Below are 22,500 nucleotides of genomic sequence, written 5' to 3'. Positions count from 1 at the left end.
AAAAAAATGAATATTAAATATAGAAAACGTGAAAAGACTCCAAAATACACTAGAACAACAAATAAAGGCAAAGAAAAGAAGCAGGAAACTAGTTAACCAACTCTATAACACAAAATTGCTTCTAGTCATCAATGACGAAAAATACTTTTGTTTCGCCAATCCCCCAAATGTGCCTCAAGCACGACCAATTGAAAATTTTTGGGGACATTTGGCATAGAAGGTTTACGAGGGAGATTGACAAGCTTCAACAGAGCAAGTTTTGATTGATTGCATTAAACTAAAACTACAAGAAATTGATTTAAACTTTTTACAGCTGCATATGAAAGATGTCAGAGCAAAATTGAGATCAATTGCAGATGGTGGTGTTTTTTCATATAAAAAATAATATATTTTTATTAAAAGATAAATACTTTATTTAAAAAAAATATAATAGTAGTTTGTTTTTTTATTTATAAATAAGTTATTGACGTTTTTATTTTGTCCGATAACTTCCGCATCACCCGTTATATATATACAGGGCTTGCGATGAAGCGAGCGCGATCGCGCTCCGCTCGTAAAACGCGCCCGTAAACGGTATTTTCAAACGCTCTAGGCGCAATAAACAACGCTCGTTCAGCTTATAACGAGCGTATAAAATAATGCTCGTCCAATAGTTCGGGATTGTTTTTTTACTTTCATAAAATATTTAAAAAAGATTTTTTATTAAAGATATTCTTATTATCAAAGCACTGATATAAAATATAAAAAGCAGTAAGTCGTTCTCTTTTGGACTAACGTAATGAATGAGCAGTTTGAAGTCGTTAATAGTCACTAATTTCAATAATGGAATGTGCACGTGGAAACACAATGCGAATACAAAAATGCGCAAATAAAATAAGAATAGAAAATTAGAAAACCATTATAAGAAAATTGAAACTACAGAGTATTTTTCATCTTGTGAAAATATCAAGTAAGATTTATTTGATTTATTGTTTGTAATATTCCACACATCGTTAATATTAAAAATAAATATTAATATTAGAGTAATTTTGAAAATTAGTTTTTGTTCATAGTATAGGTTTTTTATTAACTATTATTTATTTTAACTCAAATTTAAAACGATTCTATTGTTTAGAATGTTCGCAATCAAGGACATTCGAAAAAGAAACAATGTAACGATATCAACATTTATTAAATAGTTTGGCTTGGAAGAAATAAAGTTTTTATCCACGCATTTCAAAACACCATTGGAACATTCCAATTTTAATGAAAAGTTAGTTTTCCAAGATAGGAAACCTTTTTCGATTCATTCAAGAACCAATTTTGAAGCAATCGTACACAATCGCCAGGTCGACGTTCTTGTACAAAAAGTCAAAGTTTCCTAATTTATTAAAAGTTACATCGATTATCTTCGCAATTTCCGGATCAAACTCAAGCGTGGAGCGAATGTTTAGCACAGTAACTAGCATATTATCAGATCAACGTTTATCTATGAATCACGACACTCTAAATGATAGCATTATGATATTAGGAAACCATAGAAGCTGGTCAAAAGAAGAAATAATCCTGATTAAAAAGAGAGCAAAATAAATTTATTTGAATAAGAGACGAGTGGTTCAAGTTGATGATGATCCAGTTGACTATATGACAACAGCAACAAAATTGATTACAAATCAAATTTTTGATGACAATGATGAAATAGACAGTGCTGATGAATTAGCTGAATGACAATGCTGATGTCAATGATGAAATGACTGATGAATTAGCTGCATTCAGTTTCGACAACATGGAAGAGGAAACACCGTTGACAAAAGTTGAGGGGAAAATCTGTTATTTAACTTATAATTAATAGTTTTTAAAAAAGAAGATTTTCAAATTATTCTTGTGTTATTTTTTTTTTAATAAAAAAAACGTAATTTAAAAAAGAAATTTTAGAAAAAAATTAAATAATTAATTTGAATAAAAAATATTAAGAAATATAAAAACCATCAACCGTTAATTAAGTTTACAGCGTAACATTTTAAAATACATATGTCAAAACAACGAAGCGAAACAAAGTCACTAAATTATACTTCAATACTAAATCAATAAGAAGTTGCGTTGTTGTTTGATATTATGTTTTTATAACATAAATAGTTAAAAATAAAATCGCATTCTGACAATATACAAGAAGTTTGGAAGTATAAAAATCTACTTCGTTGTAGTAGTTTCATGAGTGTGATACTAATTCAAACATTTTTTGACGAAATAATTATGTAAAAAATAAAAAAAGATATAAAAAATAAAAAGCTTTTTATGAGCATCACCTTCAGCATTTTTCATGATCGCGCTCGCCGACGTTATCTCGAGCGCACATAATCACGCTCGATGAAAGCATATTCTAATTTTACGAGCGCGATATAACACGCTTGACGATTTTCTTCATCACAAGCCCTGTATATATATATATATATATATATATATATATATATATATATATATATATATATATATATATATATATATATATATATATATATATATACTGGCCTACGCCATAGTCTCAGTTGATGAAGCAGAACTCCTTTGCAGCAACAGGCTATAAGATAGGGTGTATGTTAAGAAGGTCTTGTACATAGATCTTGTTAATAATCATTATGCCATTCAAATTTTTTAACAAATGAAATGGCAATTTTACTTTTGCGTTGAGCCATTAACATTACGCCAAAACTTTTTTCAATTAAATTATTTAAACAATTTTTGAAAATAGTTTATGCAGAAAACATTAAGCAGTAATTAATTGTTTTAAAAAACATTTTTTTCTCCAAAATTGTGAATTTGTTAAAATTTAGATAAAAAAAGCCGATAGTTGAATAAATTTTTTTCTGATTTCCATTTTTAAAAAATTTTTAATTTAAATTTATTTTAAATTTTTAAAAAAATTTAAAACATTTTCACAATTTTTCTTTTTACTGTTAAAATTTTCAAACTATGTTCAAGAAAAGAAAATTCTTTTTAACAAACTTAATTCAAATTACTTTAAAATGTTTGCTTTATATTCAACTATTTTATTTATAGTTTCAAATCAGTAATTTTTTTTTATCTCGTTATGAGATGAAAAAAAATTATTGATTTAAAATTGCTAATATACGAAATGTATGTGATGCATTACCAAATAAACCATAATCATATCAGTAGGCAATATATATATATATATATATATATATATATATATATATATATATATATATATATATATATATATATATATATATATATATATATATATATATATAATGACTATTATTATAGTTATTAGGTATTGAATTATGCGGTAGGATGTTTCCTAAATGAAAAATTTGTGTTTAATACAATAGTACTGCATTCAACTTTCTCTGCACCAAATCAAACAAAAGCATTGATGAACAAAAGCCCTTCATCGAGGCTTTTGTTTCCGATTTAAAGGATCGAGAAAGAATTAAAACAATAGTTGAAAATAAAAAAATAAAAAAAAACACTTAAAAACTTACTTATTATCTAAAATCATTGCTTCTTCCAACTGTGCTCCTAAGATTTCAATATTATCTAAATCGTCACGCTTTGCCTGAATAATATTTGAGGTGTTCTAAAAAAAAAAAAATTATTTTTTATTTAAAAAAAAAAAAAAAAAAAAAGAAAAAAAAAAGGAAAATTTACAAGTTTATTTACTTTTAAAGTTTTAAGTTGATCTTCTAAACTGCCAGATAAGTCAACCATTAATTCTCTATAAAAATAAAATATTTTTAATCATGCATTATGTGTAACCCAACATTTATAAATCTTTGATAAAAATTTACTTGGTTTCTTCTAAAAATTTATGAAAGAGATTTGCTTTTGAAGCATATAATTGCCGAAGTTCATCGTTAAAATCCTGACGCCGTGCTTCTTTTTCCAGCTCAACTTCTCGGTCCTAAAGAAATATTATTTGTTTTTGAAAAAATAAAAAAACCAACAACAACAACGACAATAAAAAATGTATATATATAAACATACTTTCACTGTCTCCTGTAGTTTCTTCCAAGTTTCTTCTAAAGCCTCCATATCAAACCATGTGTATCTGAGGCCATCATTCAAATTGTCACACATTAGTCAAAAAACATTAAATTAATGTTTACAAAAAAAAAACAACAAAAAAACAAAACAAAAAAAACAAAAAAAAAACAACTGGTTTTTGGGGGCTTCAGTACATACATTGATTGAGGGTTTGGTTTGAACAAGAAATATCTATATATGAATGAACCTATTACAGCAACAACAAAAAAATCAGAAACTTAGTAAAGTACTAGTTGCAGTAGTAGAAACTTATATAAACTACAGCAGATACATATCTACTATAGCGTATATATATATAGAACTCTTATATGTTGTCAGAAAGTTTTTTCCGTATTTTGTTGACAAAAAGTAAAAATTAAAATGCAAGACCGAAATTTTTTTTTTTATTACTTGACTGTCTGCCCCAACCAAACCCTCAGTCGATGTAGCAGCGCTCCCTTGCGAGTCAGGCTAAAAGATAGTAGATGTAGCAGCACTCCGTTACGAGTCAGGCTATTGGTCAGTCGATGTAGCAGTACTTTGTTGCAAGTCAGGCTATAAGATAGTCGATGTAGCAACACTCCGCGCATGATTTTCAGTAAAAAAAACAAAAAAAAAACATTGTTTATATTGTTAAAAACATTCAGAATGTTTTTAAAAACATTCTGGTCAATTAAATTTGCATTTTTGCGGTTTTTTTAAAAAACAATTAATTTGTAATTAAATTAATGGTTTTTACTTTCTGACAACACGCAAATGTTGGACGAAAGTCATAAGTAATTAAAAGTGACGTATGTGTTGGCGTAAGAATTGTTTTTTTCCTTCCTTACTTCCCAAAGGCAACAATCTATAGAACTATATATATAAATATATATATATATATATATATATATATATATATATATATATATATATATATATATATATATATATATATATATATATATATATATATATATATATATACGCTATAGTAGATATATATAAACTACAATGTATGTAGATAACAAATTATTACTAGTTTTTCTTATCTTTAAAGAATATGGGGTTTTCAGAAAAAGAAGAAAAAACAAAGAACAATGAAAGAAAAGATTACTACCCCATGTCAGACCTTAAGTTGATGTAATGGCACTCTTTTGCGACAGTAGGCTATAAGATAGTCAATGTTATAAAATAGATGACATACAATGATATAAGATAGATATTATAAGATAGATAATAGACATATGTCACTCCAATGACTGGTTTGTAACTATATGAGTAACACCTACCAAACTTCTTTAAATTATAATGAATCTTGTAAATTTTATTATCATTGTTGAATATAAAAAAGATATATACATATATATATATATACACACACACACACATGTATATATATACTAGCACCAGTTTCCTCTAATTCAATTTTAAAAAATAAAATTTACATACGGATTGTAGTTAATGTTATAGGCTTTTATCTGAGAATCCAAATCAATTAATTGTGCAAAATCAGCTTTTGGTTGACTGAGGCAGTTTCGAAAAGCAGAATGTGAATCTAATAATTCCTTTAAAAGAATTGAGATTTTCTTGAAAATCTATAGCTTTAAAACAAAAAACTCAACCTTTTTTCATTATTATTTAAAAAAAAACAAACTGTAACCTTAATTTGTTCAACAGAATTACAGCGAACAGGATCAGTTAAATCTTCTTCAGCATTTTCAAACCAACTGTTAAATGCAGATGCTTTTTTTGCAAAGATCAAAAACAAATCTTCAATCTATAACAAAAAAAAAAAAAAAAAAAAAAAAAATTAGAGTATAAAAAAGAGAATCTAAAATTTATAAATAAAATATATATAATGTAAAAAATAATGCTAAAAATAAATAAATCAAACACAAAAATTCTTTCAATAAAAAGTAAAATTTATAAATAAAATATATATAATGTAAAAAATAATGCTAAAAATAAATAAATCAAACACAAAAATTCTTTCAATAAAAAGTAAATTTTCATCAAAAGATATTTAAAAAAACATGTTAGAAAAAAAATAAAATTATGGTAATACAGTGAAGTGGTTACTCATTTAAAAAAAGTGCTTCAGCATAAAAAGTTTCCATAGTAGCACCACTATAACTCTCACATACAAGTATTTGTAATCTGGTTTCCATAGTAGCGCCACTATAATTCTCACAAGTATTTGTAATCTGGCTTCATTAGTAGCACCACTATAATTTTCACGAGTATGTGTAATCTGGTTTCTATAGAAGCACCACTATAATTCTCACAAGTATTTGTAATCTGGTTTCTATAGTAGCACCACTATAATTCTCACAAGTATTTGTAATCTGGCTTCATTAGTAGCACCACTATAATTTTCACGAGTATGTGTAATCTGGTTTCTATAGAAGCACCACTATAATTCTCACAAGTATTTGTAATCTGGTTTCTATAGTAGCACCACTATAATTCTCACAAGTATTTGTAATCTGGTTTCTATAGTAGCATTACTATAATTCTCACAAGTATTAGTAATCTGATTTTATTTATCAACAACTTTATTAACAACTAAACTACAAAAAATAAAAAATAAAATGACTTAAAAAAAAAAATTATAACTTATTCAATACCATTTGATGGTACTTTTGTTGTTCAATCAATGATTGTCGCAGTTTAGCAGTATTATTTAATAGATCATGCCATCTAAAAAATAAATAAAGAAAATAATATAAAAAAATTTCTTATAAATATTGTAACTACAGTATAAAAAAAAGACACCATAATCTACAAAAACCTTGCAAGTAAATTCTTATGTGCTTCAACAATTGCAGTTGACTGTTCATGCTGCGAACTAACAAGCTCTTCTTTTAATACTGTTATACGTGCAATTCCATCCAATTCAAATGCCGATAAACCAGCTTCAAAAGCATCCTTAATAAATATGTGAAATCTTGCAATAGTTTTATTTTAATTATTTTAAATTTTTTTATGACACAAAACCACCATTTTCTCAAATCTAAATTAATAATATACATATATATATATATATATATATATATATATATATATATTATATATATATATATATATATATTTACAGTGGCGACAAAATAAATAGCACAGATTGATGTTTAATATGCAATAATATATTTTTTAGAGATCGGAGTTTTTGAGATCTAAATTTTTTTAGCCTAATTAAATATTTGTTTTAAAAGATGTTACTGAGTAAAAAAATAAATTATCTTTGTTATATAAATCATAGAAATTATTTGTATAAATAGTTAAGAAAACTTTATTTGAGGTAAATTAAAATTTAGTGGGGTATCTTTTCGAGTCAATAACTGCTTGAAAATAACGGCCCATTGGCGAGATTAATTTTTGGCATTGCTCAGGTGTAATGGCATCCAAGCAGCATTTATTTTTATCCAAAATTGGTCTAAATTTGTTGCAGTGGATCAATTTATATTTCTGTCAACTTCCTTCTGCAAATTTTTTATCGAATTTAGGTCTGGTGACTGTGGGGGCTGCTCCAAAACATCAATCTTGTTAGTGTTAAACTTAACACTTTTGGCGGTCTGCTTGGGGTTGTTGTTTTGTTGGAATTTTCAAACCAAAGTAAGATTTTCCTCAGCATAAGGCAACATGACGTTTTCAAGTATTTCTTTGTACATGTGCTGATCCATTGTCCCTTGAATTCTATGCAATGGGCCCACACCAAACCATAAAAAACTGCCCCAAACAACTGCCTTGCCACCACTATGTCTTACAGTCTTTAGAGTATACCGAGGGCTAAGTTCTTGATTTTGGGGACAACAAAGATATTATTTTCCATCGGGTCCAAAGCAATTAAACTTAGATTCCATAGCACATTTTTCCAAAAACGTAACTTCTTGTGTACAAACTGTTTTGCAAACTTTAAACATCTGATGAGATTGCGTTATGAGACCAATCATTTTTTTAGGGCAACTCTTTCCAAATAGCTTATTTTCACATAATTGACAGTGCTGACAGATAGAGTGACTGGTAAATTTTGAGCGATTCGATCTTTAATTTTTGGTGCGCCAGCAAAAGGATTTAGCTTAGCAATACGAAAAATGGCTGCGTCTTCTCTGGAGGTTGTCTTTCGTTCGTGAGACTTGCATTATTTGTTGCATAAAAACCAGTGTTGTTAAAAAAAATTAATAGCATTGATAACTTTTTTACGAGAACAACCCAATCTTTGAGCTATTTCAGAGTAGTTCAATTCATGATCTCAAATGCCTATACTTGTCCTCGAAAGACCTCTGTTCCATGTTTACCTCATCATAAAGTTGAAAAAATATAATTTTTGCAAAATGAATTATAAGTTTATCTTTAAAATACTGAGTATAATGATTTTTTTTTGATAAATTACAAGAACATTGGTTTTTATTTAAGAAAAAGTAAATGTATGTTATTCAAAATGACCTTAAAAATTTAAACACGACCGCAAAAATGCTCAAATCAAGGAATTTTGATAGTTATAATATATCATTATTGTCTAATGAGTAGTTTCGTTCAAAAAAGTAAACATTGTTGATGCTATAAAAAATAACACCAATTGCTATAAAAACATAAAACCTGAAATCAAAAAACTAAACCAACTGGTCATGAAAGTGTGCAATTTATATTGTTGCTACTGTGTATATATATATATATATATATATATATATATATATATATATATATATATATATATATATATATATATATATATATATATGTATATATATATATATATATATATATATATATATAGTATATATATATATATATATATATATATATATATATATATATATATATATATACACACACACATACAGTATTGTGAAAAAGTTAAGAACCACTAAATAAAAAAAAATATTTTTTTCAAATAAAATTAAATAATTTTCATTCTAAGGATAATAAAATAGTTTTTTTTTTCAAGCATATTAAATAGAACACGAGAAAAAAGATTTTTTTTTTTGAAAATTAGTTAATAGAACCTATAAAAATAAGGATTAAATATTATGTCTTCATTTTTTTAAATATTTTTTTTGTGAAAAAGTTATTAGTTGAAAGAATTTTTTATGCTAAATACGGTGGAAATGTCTTTTTTTAATTTATTTTAACCTTCTATGTTTAAATATTCTATTAATGATCTGAGTCATTACTAAGAAACCAATAAAAGTATTAGAAAAAAAGTACTTAATTTCAAACAAAAATTTTTTTTTTTTGAAAAAATGAGAAGAAAAGCTATTACCTATGAAGGTCGTGTAAAAGTGGTGCATTTTCATCAGGAAGGTAAAACCGCTCGTGAAATTGGAAAAATAATAAAGCGACCACATAGTTTGGTGCTAACAATCATCAAAAGATTCAAAGAGACAAAATCTTATGTATATCGCCATCGTTCTGGAAGACTGCGTTTGACGACACCCAATGATGATCGTCTTTTAATCAGGTTGTCAAAAAAAAAATTTAACCATGTCACCGCATAAATTAAAAAGGGAATGGAAGCTTTCAAATAGACGTCAAGCATCGGGATCACTTATGCGTAGGAAACTAATAGCTAACAATATGTTATGGAAAAAAACTGTTCTAAAACTGACACTTACCAAACATATAAAAAAACGGAAGAATGCAATTGTCAAAGAAAAGCGTCAAAGAATGGTCTAAAGAAAAATGGAGGACAGTAATGTTCAGTGATGAGATGAATACCAAGGTTGATAACTGAAAAAACCGAATTATGATTTGCAGACAGCCTTCAAAAAAATATAATCTTGATTGTATCGTTCAAAGAACAAAATAAGATAACGGGTCGGTTGGAGTATGGTGCTGCATGACATATTATGGTCTCATTATGTTTAAATTATTTGATGGTCAACTCAAATCTATTTATTAAGTAGATAATTTAAATAACAACTTGTTACCAAAGCATTCTGATCATTTTTCAGCAAAACAATGCACCATGTCACAGGGCTAAAATTGTCTCTGAATGGTTCGAAAGCAAAAATATTGAGCGTCTAACTTGGGCACCAAATAGCCCAGATCTAAATTGCAAATCTTCAAAGTTAGCTTGATAAAGAGATTGCCAAGAAAGCACCAAGGAGGAGTTGCGCAATATTTTACCAACAATACTTGGAAATGTTCCCAGACATATTTTAACAATTGTATAAATAAGTGCTTAAAAATTCATTTCTGTGGTTCTTAACTTTTTTACAATTTTTTTTTTAAATAAAAATTACCAATAAAACTTTGAATACATTTTTTTTATTTGTTTAAAAGTTTTTGTCATTATTATTACTTTTTATTTTGTTTGTCTATTTTCTAAAATTTATTATTTTTTTACCAGAAAAATATATTCGATTAAATAAAAATTTAAAATAAAAATAAATCATGATTTGTTTTTTAGTGGTTCCTAAATTTTTTACAATACTGTATGTGTATATATATATATATATATATATATATATATATATATATATATATATATATATATATATATTTAATAAGTGATTATTGTAAAAAATCTAGATTACTTATATATACTTGATAAGTTATATACTTGTGCAGTTATAATCTAAATATGTCTTACAAAAAAGAAGGAGTTCAAGGAGCAAGTCATGGATTTTTGTTGTTTATGATAAGTAATTTCCAGAGATGGTGTAAACTTTAAACTTTGTAGTATTGATACTGGTGCCAAATAAGGTTTTACAAAAAATTATGGTGATTAAAGCTTAGGAACGATATTAACCAAAAAATTTGGTTCCACTGCCCCAAATGTAAAAGAAAGAAAAAAAATTCTTAATAGTATTTGAAACCAGATTCATCAAAAAATTAAATAATCATTAAAAATTTTCTAATTAATTTTTAAATGGATTGCAAATACTTTTCAAGATTATTGTAAATTCTATTTGTAGTTCCACAAAGTAGTCTTTTCGGTAAATGATTGAAAAGTAATCGATTTAAAAATTATTCTTAGAACAAAAAATTAATATAGACTGTTTTTTTTTTACCTCTTCGCTTCCAACAAGACTGCAAGCAACCACTATAAGAGTTGGAAGTTACTGGAAGGGAAAAGATGAAGTTTGTAGAGTAAAATAACGATTGACAGACAACTTAAAAGATTGCAAATTATATGAATCAGGAAAGCAAGATAAAGGATGCGAATTCCAAAGAATTCACATTCGAGGAAAAAAACTAAATGAATAAGCGTTTTTGGAGCACTTAGGAACAGTCACAGAAAAAGAATGAGACTTAATTGAATGACAAGTAACACAATAATGAAATTTGATAGATGGCACAAGAGACACTAGCTCTTTAGAGCAGTACCCATTATAGTATTTGTAGAAAAGAGAAAGAGAAGCAACATTACGACGATGTGATAATGGTTGGAGGTTGGCTGCAAGACCAGGTCCAACTATGTTTACAATGCATTTTTGTACCTTGTCAAAAAGAGAAAGGGCATCATAAGAAGATCCGCCTTAGATATGGCAACAGTATTCCATACAAGGATGGATTTGAGATTTATAGAGATAGAGAATAGAATCCGGAGAAAGAAAGTGTCGAGCTCGATAAAGAGATGCAACCTTAACAGATGCTAATTTTGCAATGGAGTTGATATATGGTTTCCAAGAAAGATCGGAAGTAAGAGTTAATCCTAGAAGATGAAGGGTAGATGACTCATCGAGTACAATACTGTTCATAAATATAGGAAGATCTAGATTATTGTGATAACGATTAGCTGAAAAGAATTGAGTTTTATCTGAATTAAAGTTCACCAGCCATAGTGAGCCACATGCTGTAGCAAAAGTGAGATCTTTTTCAAGCTCAAATGCCCCCTCCAAGCAATCAGAGAGAGAGTTGGCTTTTTATCATGACAAGAATAAATGCAAGTGTCATCACCGAACAATGCCACCTTAGATGTGAGAATATCTGGAAGATCATTAATGTAAATTAAAAAGAGTATAGGGCCAAGGATTGGACCTTGAGGAACCCCTGAAGTTACAGGATATGAAGAAGAGTGCTGTCCATCGAGGACAACTTTTATACTATAATTGGTAAAATAGGATTTAATAATCTTAAAGATGTTACCTGATACACATTAGAAGAAAGCTTATGGAGAAGACCAGCATGCCAAACTTTATCAAAAGCTTTCAAGAATGTCAAGAGCGAAAGTCTTAACCACTCCATCTTTATCTAATGCACGATAAAACCTATTGGTTATTACTGTTAGCAAATCAGCTGTAGAACAAGAAGATCGAAATCCATATTGATGATCTGAAAGTAAGTTATTAGATTCAAGATGAGAGATTAAGTGTTTTTTAATTAAAGATTCAAAAATCTTGCTTTTGATAGAAAGAAGACTAATGCGACAGTAGTTAGACGAGTGAGATCGCTCTCCAGAATTTTTGAAAATAGGGATAACAGATGCCGCTTTCCAGCATGCTGGAAAACAAGACTCTGATAAGCACTTGTTAAATAGATTTGAAAGTATGGATGACAGCTCCGGAGAACACTCCTGCAAGACTGCAAGAGGTATGTTGTCTGGACCACAAGCTGTAGAAGAGGCTAAGCAGGAAATTTTTCTTCATATAAAGGTATATTCAGCCTGTTTAATTAGGGTTGGTTTTTTGAAAGTGTTCAAGGTCAGCAAATAATATCTAACTTCATTTCTATGTTTTATAGACATTTGAGTTAAAATTTTTTTGCCGACCTCTAACAGTTTAAGGTCAGCAATTTATTGCTGACCTCATTTTTCCTAATTCAGAGGGCTGTATATTAGAACCCTCCATTGTCTGAATTTAAGATCTTCTTACTCTTTCCCTACCACAAGCCGCTGATAGCGGCTTTTGATTTTTTTTTATTATGACTGCAAGCTGCTGGTAGTGGCTTTCGAGTATGCTTCACAATTTATCCTGTTTTGTGCATAAATTTTCATTCTAGACACATATAATTTTTTTTTCTTAAAGTTTAATTAGTTCTCTACATAATTGAGTACAAATATGAGCCATAATGTGTAATTATAATTAGTTATCACTTGGCAAAGTTAAAAAATCTTGAGTAATCCTTGATTAAAAAAAATTTCTTTAAATTTTGTTCGTAATTAGTAAAATAAAGCAGCGTTAAACTCTGTAAATTTTAACTTGTAGAAGTGTATGAGTATTTAGTAATAACATTTGTCTTCTGAAGAAAAACGTTCTTTCTATACATTAAATGAGTTTTGTTTTGGACTTTATGTTTTAGTTACTATTTAAAAAAATGATGGTATAAGAACTTTGCGTTTTTTATTGTTCAATGATGAATGTTAAAAACTTATTTAATTAAAAAGTTCATTTGTTTAGCTTTCTATTGATATATAGTTTATTATGCTTTTGAAAAGATATACTACTCGAATTTTAATTAGTTGTCAATGTTATGTCATCCAAATTTTATTTTAAAAAATATATGGTCACAGCGAAAAGATTTTTGTTAAAACAGCGGTAGTGAAAGAGGTAAGAAAAAAAATTACCCCTTTACTGCGTTAGACGTGCAGATTTACCTAACTGATTTTGTAAGCACATAGCAAAAGTATCCCTAATATAGAAGACAATCGCATGACACTTCTCCCAGTATTTTTTGAAATTAAAAGCTATAATAAAATTTCAACTCTCTCATTATATATATATATATATATATATATATATATATATATATATATATATATATATATATATATATATATATATATATATATATATAACCTTCTCAAAATATATTTATTCAAAAAGCAAATGAAAAAAAACCCCAGAAAATGGGTCACAGGAAGCTAGTCAATATATACCAAAAAAGTTAATTCTATTTGATTTTTCTTGTAGCAACCTTTCTACAATCGTTTTTAACAATTATTAAATTATGATGTAAATTTTAGCAAGCAGAACTACCAAGAAGGAGAAGGAGGGGTGGGGGGGGGTGGTAAAAACTGGTAAGGCAAGAGTTAGAGGTGGTAAGAATAACTATATTGTTATATATATTTATAGAAGAGTTTTTTTTTAACTTAAGCATTGATAGCTCAGAGCGATAGGGTTATAGTCATCAAAGATTCAAATCCTTGTGTTTTTTTTATCTTGCACATTTTTCTAAAATACAAAATAACATGAATACAAAAATTCAAAACAAAACAGTTTAACCCTTTCGGCACGGTAATTGAGGATTTCATTCAATGGTGTTCAATGACTTCTTTTCACTATATTTTCATAACCAATATAGCTTTTTTTTTGATTTTTTTTGCAAGTTATTACATAATGATTAGCCAATCAAAAACAGTTGTTTATCCGGAAATTCTATATGTTATAAATACAAAATTTAAGCTTTGAAGTGTAAGTTTTTTCCAAAATGGCTTCTTGAAAAAGATGTAATATTTCTCTAGATAAAGTTTTGGATTATGTGTTAGATAGCGATGATAATGAAAGTGGTTTGGACTCATCTGTTGGTGGTATGAGTAGTGGAGAAGAAGAGGAGTTGGACGAGCGTCTCAGTGTTGGTTGTGATTCACAACCTAAGTAAATTTTTATATTTTGTTTATCACACATATATATATGTGTAATCATCATGAAGGATATTATATATATAAATAATATCCGTCATAATGATTACTCACATAATCAATGAGACAATGTGTTGTTTATTTTTTAGATTGGCTACTGGCAATGAAATGGACACCATTCCGACAATAAAATTTTGCCAGCTAAATTTGGAATCAAAATATGGGTCATTGCAGAATCAAAATCAGGTCACACTTGGGATTTTAACATTTATACAGAAAAAAGTAGCAGTACAAGTGATAAGAGCCCTCACGGTTTGGGCTATGATGTTGTTATAGAGCTAACTAAGCCCCTGCTCAATCAAGGATATCATGTATATTTTGATAATTTTTATACATCAGTTCACTAAGTAAAGGCTTTATACAAAGAAAAAACCTTATCTTGTGGTACAGTAACAGAAAAACACAATGGACTTCCTGAGAGTATGAAAAATGGTAAAATGTTGACTAAAAATAAGAACCAAGAAGACATGCAGTATGGTGTAGTGGTAGAGCACTCGCTTCATGAGCAAGAGGTTCCGAGTTCGATTCCTGCCACGTCCCTGGTAGTACAGCGCTCAACTTGTTTCTCCGCGCAGCAGCCTTGTTCGTCAAGGTTTGTGTTTCGGAGTTAAAGAGTTGAGAGAGGGTTATAACCACAAGTAGCCTCTTTATCTGTAGTGGCCTTCTCGGCCTTGGGGAGGTGAATTATATATAAAAAAAAAACAAAAAAAACATGCGTTGGGAATGCAACAATGAAGTTTTTCATTGCAATGGGTAGACAACAGGGCTGTAACTATGCTATCGTCAATTGATTGTGCAAATGATTATGTTGAGGTAAAGCGCAAAAAGTTGTTTACAAGTGGAGTGATATCTTGATTAAAAAAACCATTTGTAGTTCACCATTACAATTGTTTTATGAATGGTGTTGATCGATCTGATCAAATTTTGGCCAAGTATAATCTATTAAGGAAGTGTGTCAAATGGTGGAAAACACTCTTTTACCATCTCATAGACATTGCAGTTGTGAATAGTTTCATTTTATTCAAACACACACATAATGATAGGAAAGATAACAAGAAAGGAAATTTGATTGGACTTGAAGAATTTGCTAATCCTCCACAACACAAGCCATATTTAACCTATGGAAAATACCATTCTGAGCATCTACCAAAGTTTGGAAACAAAAGAAACTGTAAAGAGTGCAACACTCAAATAAAAAAAGAAGAAAAGATTTTTTCTTACTGTGATGCACCTCAGCTCAGTGTTGCCTTGAACTGCAGCAAAAAACTGTTTTGCAATATGGCATAGTTCAGATTTTCATAAAAATAATTAAAGTATTTATTTTAGAAGTACTTTTAGTGTTTTTGTATTTTATTTTATTGTAATAATATTTTCCCTTTTTTTTTGCTAATAAACCCCAAAGCAATAAACCACCTGCCAGGCCATAATTAATAGTATTTTCAACAAAAAGATTTTGGTATTCTGATTGTCCATATGTTAGGCTCTATTTTTTCAATATATAGTTTTTACATAAAACTTTATCATAAACTTCTAGATCAACTTTTGTGAAAAAATGTCTCTGAAAACCCCAAAAGTTTTGCTTCTTTTTCCATCATTATGGATTTTGGCACCATCATAAAAAAATTTTTTATATAGATTTGTTTAAAATTTTATAAACTTTTCAATAATGTATAACATTATATACTTAGGAATTTTACTTTTAAAGATATTCACGTTTTTACAAGACTCCATAAAAAGTTGCTATTTTTTGGCCGTGCCGAAATAGTTAAGCGAAATTTTTATTTGTCAGAAGTTTTTTTTTAATATTATACATACACGAACCTTAAATGTATGATCCACAAATTCAACTTATCTACTGTTAGTAGTACTGACGTTTTCACTTACAGATGTACATAACTTATAAGTGGATTTTCTAGATTTGAATATTACATATTGCTTTTAACCTTTGCATACTGCATCTCTATTAATAATAAAATTCTATTTAATTGATTAATTTATTAAAATGTCATTTTTATACTTTTTTTTTTTTTGGAGAAAGTATTTTCAAATATTTCATTTATAAATTTCTATGCAATATAGCTGCAATTATTTAGAGTATCTGCTTAAAAAATGTTGAGCAATGACATCGATAAAAAAAATGTATAAATTAACTTATTTTTTAATCTGACACATGTTTAGTAGCTCAGTGGTTTCTTTATGTTTTTGTGGGTTCAAATCCACTGCTAACCAAAAAAATATTCTTCATTTTTTTTTCTGCTTCCTACTGTTTTTTTAAAATAGAGTACATATAGTTTTCCTCCTCCCAAATTTTAATTTTCTTTTAGACTTTTTTAGCACTGAAGCTTGGCACCTCATTTGTCTTAATATAAAAAGAAATTTACATCCATGCTTTCACTTTTTTTATTTTAGGTTTATTATATAAATTTTAAAACTTTAGGTTTGAAATATTAAAGCAACTGTAATTTCAAAAACAACATCACACTTTTTATGTACTTTTATTATTCATTTTCTCTAGCATGATTTTTCTTCTATTTTCAGATGTTGATCATCAAGTAATTGTAGTTTAAACAACTTTTCTGATGTCACAAACACAGAATGATTGGTTTCAAGTATGAATGCTAATTTTGACTTGAGAATCATACGGTTTACTTAGAATAATGTTTTTATTTCTTTCCAGCCATTCTAAAGCTTTTCTACATTTAATATAGATCCCATTAGAAAAATGTTCATTGCTTAAATTAAATGATTTTAAAAAGAACTCTTATATTCTCTTATATTCAAGAAAGCAGGTGACAGGTAAAAAGGTGATTTCAAAAACTTTATTAATCAGGTTTTAAAACTTTTATAAAATTATTTCGAAATTTTCAAACAGTCGATAGCAATTTGTTAGTACACTAACAAACCTGCATCTTAAGCGACTTAAACCTTACTTAAGCAACTGCAGAGAAATTAAAAATGTTAGTATACTAACATTTTCCTGCAATAAAAGAAACATATAAAAGTATGGTAAAAACAATTAATTTGGAAAACCAAATAACCTGTCGTGTTATTAAATTTTGTGCACTAAATAGATCTTTTGCAAAGTGATCAACTTTAAGATATTTTTCTTTTTCTTCTAAATTAAAAAAAAAAAAACTATATTATATTATAGTTTTATGTGCCAACAGTTAAAAGTATATTAATCTCAATCAAAATACCAATCCATGATTCAGCGACATCTGCTTTCCATTTAAACTGTAAGAATGAATTGTTATCATTAAGTTTATGTTGGCGCAATCCAGCATCTTTATCTAAAGCTGCAATTTTAACAGAGAGCTCATCTATCTTCTCTTTAATAGTTACTTTTTTGAAATTGTTCTAAATATAAAAACCTTACATACACCACAGGAATCATAAATATAAAAACTTTACATACACCACTGGAATCATAAATATAAAAATCTTAATTATACCATAGGAAACATAAATACAAAAATTTTACATACACCACAGGGATCATAAATATAAAAACTTTACATACACCACAGGATTATAATTATAAAAACTTTACATACTCCACTGGAATAATAAACATTTAAATTTTTAATATACCACAGGAAATATAAATATAAAAACCTTATAAACAATGCAGGGACTATAAAAATCAACAAGACATAAACCCACCCAAAACAAAAAGAACCTAGTTTTGCACTTAACCCATTATAGCCTTAGCTGTAAATTGATTATTATTTTTAAAGATTTTATATAATTTCGCTTCTTTTGAGAACCAGGTTGACATACTTTAGAAAAACTTTTTTTTTCAAAATATTAGGGAGGACCTGTCAAATTTTGAAGGGTCTTGAGGCACCCCTAAGAATATTTTTTATTCAAAAAATTTTAAACCTAGTATTTTTGTATTATATAGAATACAATTAGTTAAGTGCAGCAGACTATTTAAAAAAAAGTTGTTTTTTGAACCACCCTATCATTTATTAGCAATAATATTTATTGTTGTATTAATAATTAATAAAACAATATCACCATCATAGTTCTTTTTTTAGAATTTTTAAAACTGTCCTTGTTTCCACAAGAGCTATTCTTTCCTAGCATTTGCATCAAAAAACAAATCTTGATGAGAAGCCAAATAGAGCTATTCCAATGAATTCCCACCAGGTAATGCTTCTCAGTCTAAGAATGCTAAAACTTATCTCATAGTAATGAATAATAAAAAAGATGATACTAAAATATTAAAAAAATGATAACGAAGACAATGCATTGCTAAAAAAAATTATCATTTTGTGTTGGAAGTCTCTGAGTTCTATTTCATAATAACAATATTTTTATTTTTTCACAAATTTTGTGATCATATACTATTACATAAGTTCTAATATTGTAAATTACTGAGGTGGTTTAACAATAAAACCATTGTTCACTTATCAGAACAACCAAATACACTACTCAAAATGCACTACTAAAAAACACCAATTAAAAAGTACTAACCAAAATACACCAATCAGAATACACTAATAAAAATACACCAATCAAAATACACTAATAAAAATAAATAAAAGCTTTTATTTATAAAATGGATTTTAATACCAACATTTATAAGGTAAAACAGATAGTAGAAAGTAAAGTACCTCTTCAATCAGCTTCTTTACTTGCTTTTGAATGTTTTCAAATCGCACTTGATGAACACATAAGTCATTACAAAAAGCTTCTTGTTTCTTTAAAAGACCTTGAATAGCAGCTAAAGTGTCTCCATAATCCTCACTCAACACTAATTTTTGTTTTTCTGCAATCCAAGAAAATTCTACATGGATGTCAGATACAATTTGCTGGTATTCTTGTGCTTCAACTAACAATTTGTTCCTGTTAACATTTTATACAGAATTTTAATATCTTTTATAATCATTAACGATGAATAAATTTAAAAAAATATATTATATTTTTTACATACTGGGGATATTTGAATTAACAAGAGGTTTAAAAGCATACAAAACATTAACAAATGTTTCTTAAAACTAAACTTAGATATACAAACAACATTTAAAAAAAAAAAAAAAAATTTAAAACTACATAATGTAATGAACTTAATTTCATAATAAATAATAATTGAAAATAAATTGAAATGACGAAATAAATAAAATAAACTAAATAAACATAAAATAACTTAAAAAATATAAAGGAAGCAGCTCAAAAGGTGTTAAATGAAGATTTTTAAAATGGGTTTTAAACCACCTGGTACAGCCCATTAGGTTTTAGACAAACTGTGAGGTAATTGGAAAGAAAGCACACAACATTATCTAGCATAGTCATAGATACATATTTATAATAATGACAAGATTGATCATAGATAAAAAAAAAAAAACATAAATCAGAAACAAATCTTAAATCAGAAAAGTATTTAGATTGGTAGATAGACTGGTATGAAGAGTAAAAATTTTAATAAAGATAAAATGTAGTGTCTGGTTTTTTCAATGTCATATCATGGCAAAAAACCAGACACTATATTGCTAGAACAATAGAAAATTTTAAAAGAAGAATTGTGTCACTGTTACAAGAAAGAAGTGTGTCACAAGAATTAATTTTTATAATATATATAATAAATTATCAAAAAAATATAGTTTTATATACAACCAAAATTTTTATTCTTTTAAATTAGAAAATGTTAAGTAAAAGCAATTTGTTAACAGATTTGAAAAACTTCATATTTTAAGAAGAGTAATTTAAATAATTTATAAAAACACGTTAAAGAGTAACTCAAATAATTTATATAAACACATTAAAGAGTAACTCAAATAATTTATAAAAAGTACTAAAGTACTGTCAAGTGACCTTTGATATTCCAACTTTTTGAGTGGAATTTTTTTTACTACATGAGAAGGAGTGATTGGTAGGAGAAACTTTGAAAAGCTTAAAGTAAAATAAGTTATTATTCAAAACTTGACAGAAGATCAAATCAATCAACATTAAAGTGATATATTAGCAGAAAAAGACACATGACTTCTAAAGAATAATACAACCTTTTCTTAAGAGATAGTTAATACTTAGTTAAGATTAATTAATTAGATAACTTAGATTGTTAATTAGAAAACACCTTGAAAATATATCCGATAGCAGGTTTTAAAGCATCACATAGATTGCAAATACCTTGAAAATATATCTGAAAGCAGGTTTTAAAGCATCACACAGATTGCAAATCACATACATAAGTTGTGATTTTTTAAACATTAAAAAGTCACTTTTTAATGTTTAAATTAGTTAAAAGATTTCTTTTAGGCGGTTAAAAGAAGCAATTAATATTATAAAAATCACTTGAACATTTTCAATGACAACTATGTAAAAAAGTTTGTTACAAAAGTTTGAATGACAATTACATTTAATATAAGCACTATTTACAAATGAAAAAAATTCAACTAAAATTCAAAACTATTTTATTTCAATTTTATTTAAAAACATTACTAAACATTGCTTAATAATAAAATTTTATTTTTCTCTTAATATTACTGAAATTCTTTTTTTCAATCTTTTTTTTTACTTAAAATTAAATTCTTTGTAAACGTGTTTTAAGTACATTAAACTTTTAAAATGTATGTTTAGTAAGTGACATGGGCCCCCATCCCGGCTAAAAATGAGACTTTTTGCAAACCCAACCCTGGCAAAATTATAAGATTCAAAAGGGGCTGATAGCTGGGGCAAGAAAAAAATTTATAATACTTAATGTATTATAATTTTATGCTTACATTTACTATTTATTAAATACAGGTATACATTTATATACTTTTAAACTCTATTTTACTTCGAATAAGATTGCACGCAACCACCATTAAGCTATGAGTAACTTTAAAATAGAGAATCAATAAAAATACTAGGAAACATATAACTAAAGACTTAAAAAGTTGTAAGTTGTATAAAAAAGGAAAACATGAAGATGGGTGAGAGTTATAAGAAACTGGATTAATAGAGGTTTTTACAGCATGAAGGGACAGATACAGTAACAGAATGCAACTTGGAATGAGTTTTGGTTTATCGTAATAGAGATAATAGTTTGTTTGAGCATTGAACATGATTGTATATGTAGAAAAAAGAAAGAAATGAAACCTTACAACAATGGGAGAGTGGCTCAAGCTTGGCAGATAAAGCAGGTCTAATTACATTTACAATGTGGTTTTAAACTTTGTCTGAGAGTAAGAGAGTTGTTATTCATTAATATAGGAATGCCAACATTGTTGCAATATTATTTTGAAATAAATGAGTTTTTTTGTCTGACAAAAATTGTGGATCTTAAGTCTAGATTTCAAATCTATAAGCCACTGCAAGCCTTAGACTGTTACTGAAGAGAGAACAGATTAAAAATCGAGTGCTTGTTCAAAAAGTAAAGATTTTTTGTCAGTATAAGAGTATAAAGTTGATTCGTCAGCAAATAGAGGCACTTTGGATGTAAAATTTTCACGAAGATTGTTATTGTAGATAAAAAACAATACAGGAGCAAAGAAAGAACCTTGTGGTACCCTTAAAGTTACTTGAAATAATGATGAGGGTAGGCCTTTAAGAATAACTTTAAAACTGCTGTTAGAAAGAAATAACTTAACAATCTTCAAAAAAAAATATTTATATAAAGAAAATAATAACAGAGTGAAGACTAATTGTAACATAGTTAGAGAGGTCAAAGTGTTTTCTAGAGTTTTGATAAATTGGAACCACTTATTTAGCACTTTTTTAAAATTTAGCAAAAATTGAAGAGAGTTCTGGATAACACTTTTTTAAGCCTATGATGATAATCTTGTCTGGAGCACAAACTGTGGAAGTGTTTAATTGAGAATTAACTTGAGCATTGAAAACCAGAGTAATTTAAATGTTTAACAATGGTTTAATCTGTTTAACTGGCAGGAAGGGTATGGCCATTAGATTCAAGAGTCAAATTA

The 22,500-nt window shown here is 27.5% G+C and overlaps 1 protein-coding gene across 1 annotated transcript in view; it reads right to left on the bottom strand.

Annotated features, from left to right (window-relative positions):
* LOC100205922 (spectrin alpha chain, non-erythrocytic 1) overlaps positions 1-22,500 on the bottom strand; it is a 121,795-nt gene that overhangs the window by 12,382 nt on the left and 86,913 nt on the right. The window contains exons 41-51 of the mRNA XM_065791061.1: positions 19,213-19,444; positions 17,791-17,950; positions 17,632-17,708; positions 6,803-6,939; positions 6,639-6,711; positions 5,672-5,788; positions 5,461-5,576; positions 3,991-4,054; positions 3,795-3,907; positions 3,667-3,721; positions 3,489-3,583 (exon numbers count right to left, since the gene is read on the bottom strand). Of these exons, the coding sequence (XP_065647133.1) occupies positions 3,489-3,583; positions 3,667-3,721; positions 3,795-3,907; positions 3,991-4,054; positions 5,461-5,576; positions 5,672-5,788; positions 6,639-6,711; positions 6,803-6,939; positions 17,632-17,708; positions 17,791-17,950; positions 19,213-19,444 (1,239 nt within the window). The remainder of the gene's footprint in view (positions 1-3,488; positions 3,584-3,666; positions 3,722-3,794; positions 3,908-3,990; positions 4,055-5,460; positions 5,577-5,671; positions 5,789-6,638; positions 6,712-6,802; positions 6,940-17,631; positions 17,709-17,790; positions 17,951-19,212; positions 19,445-22,500) is intronic.

The sequence above is a fragment of the Hydra vulgaris genome, chromosome 02, assembly GCF_038396675.1.
Source record: "Hydra vulgaris chromosome 02, alternate assembly HydraT2T_AEP".
Lineage (NCBI taxonomy): Eukaryota > Metazoa > Cnidaria > Hydrozoa > Anthoathecata > Hydridae > Hydra > Hydra vulgaris.
Note: the sequence above shows the minus strand (reverse complement) of the source record. Positions and strands in the feature narration are given on the sequence as shown.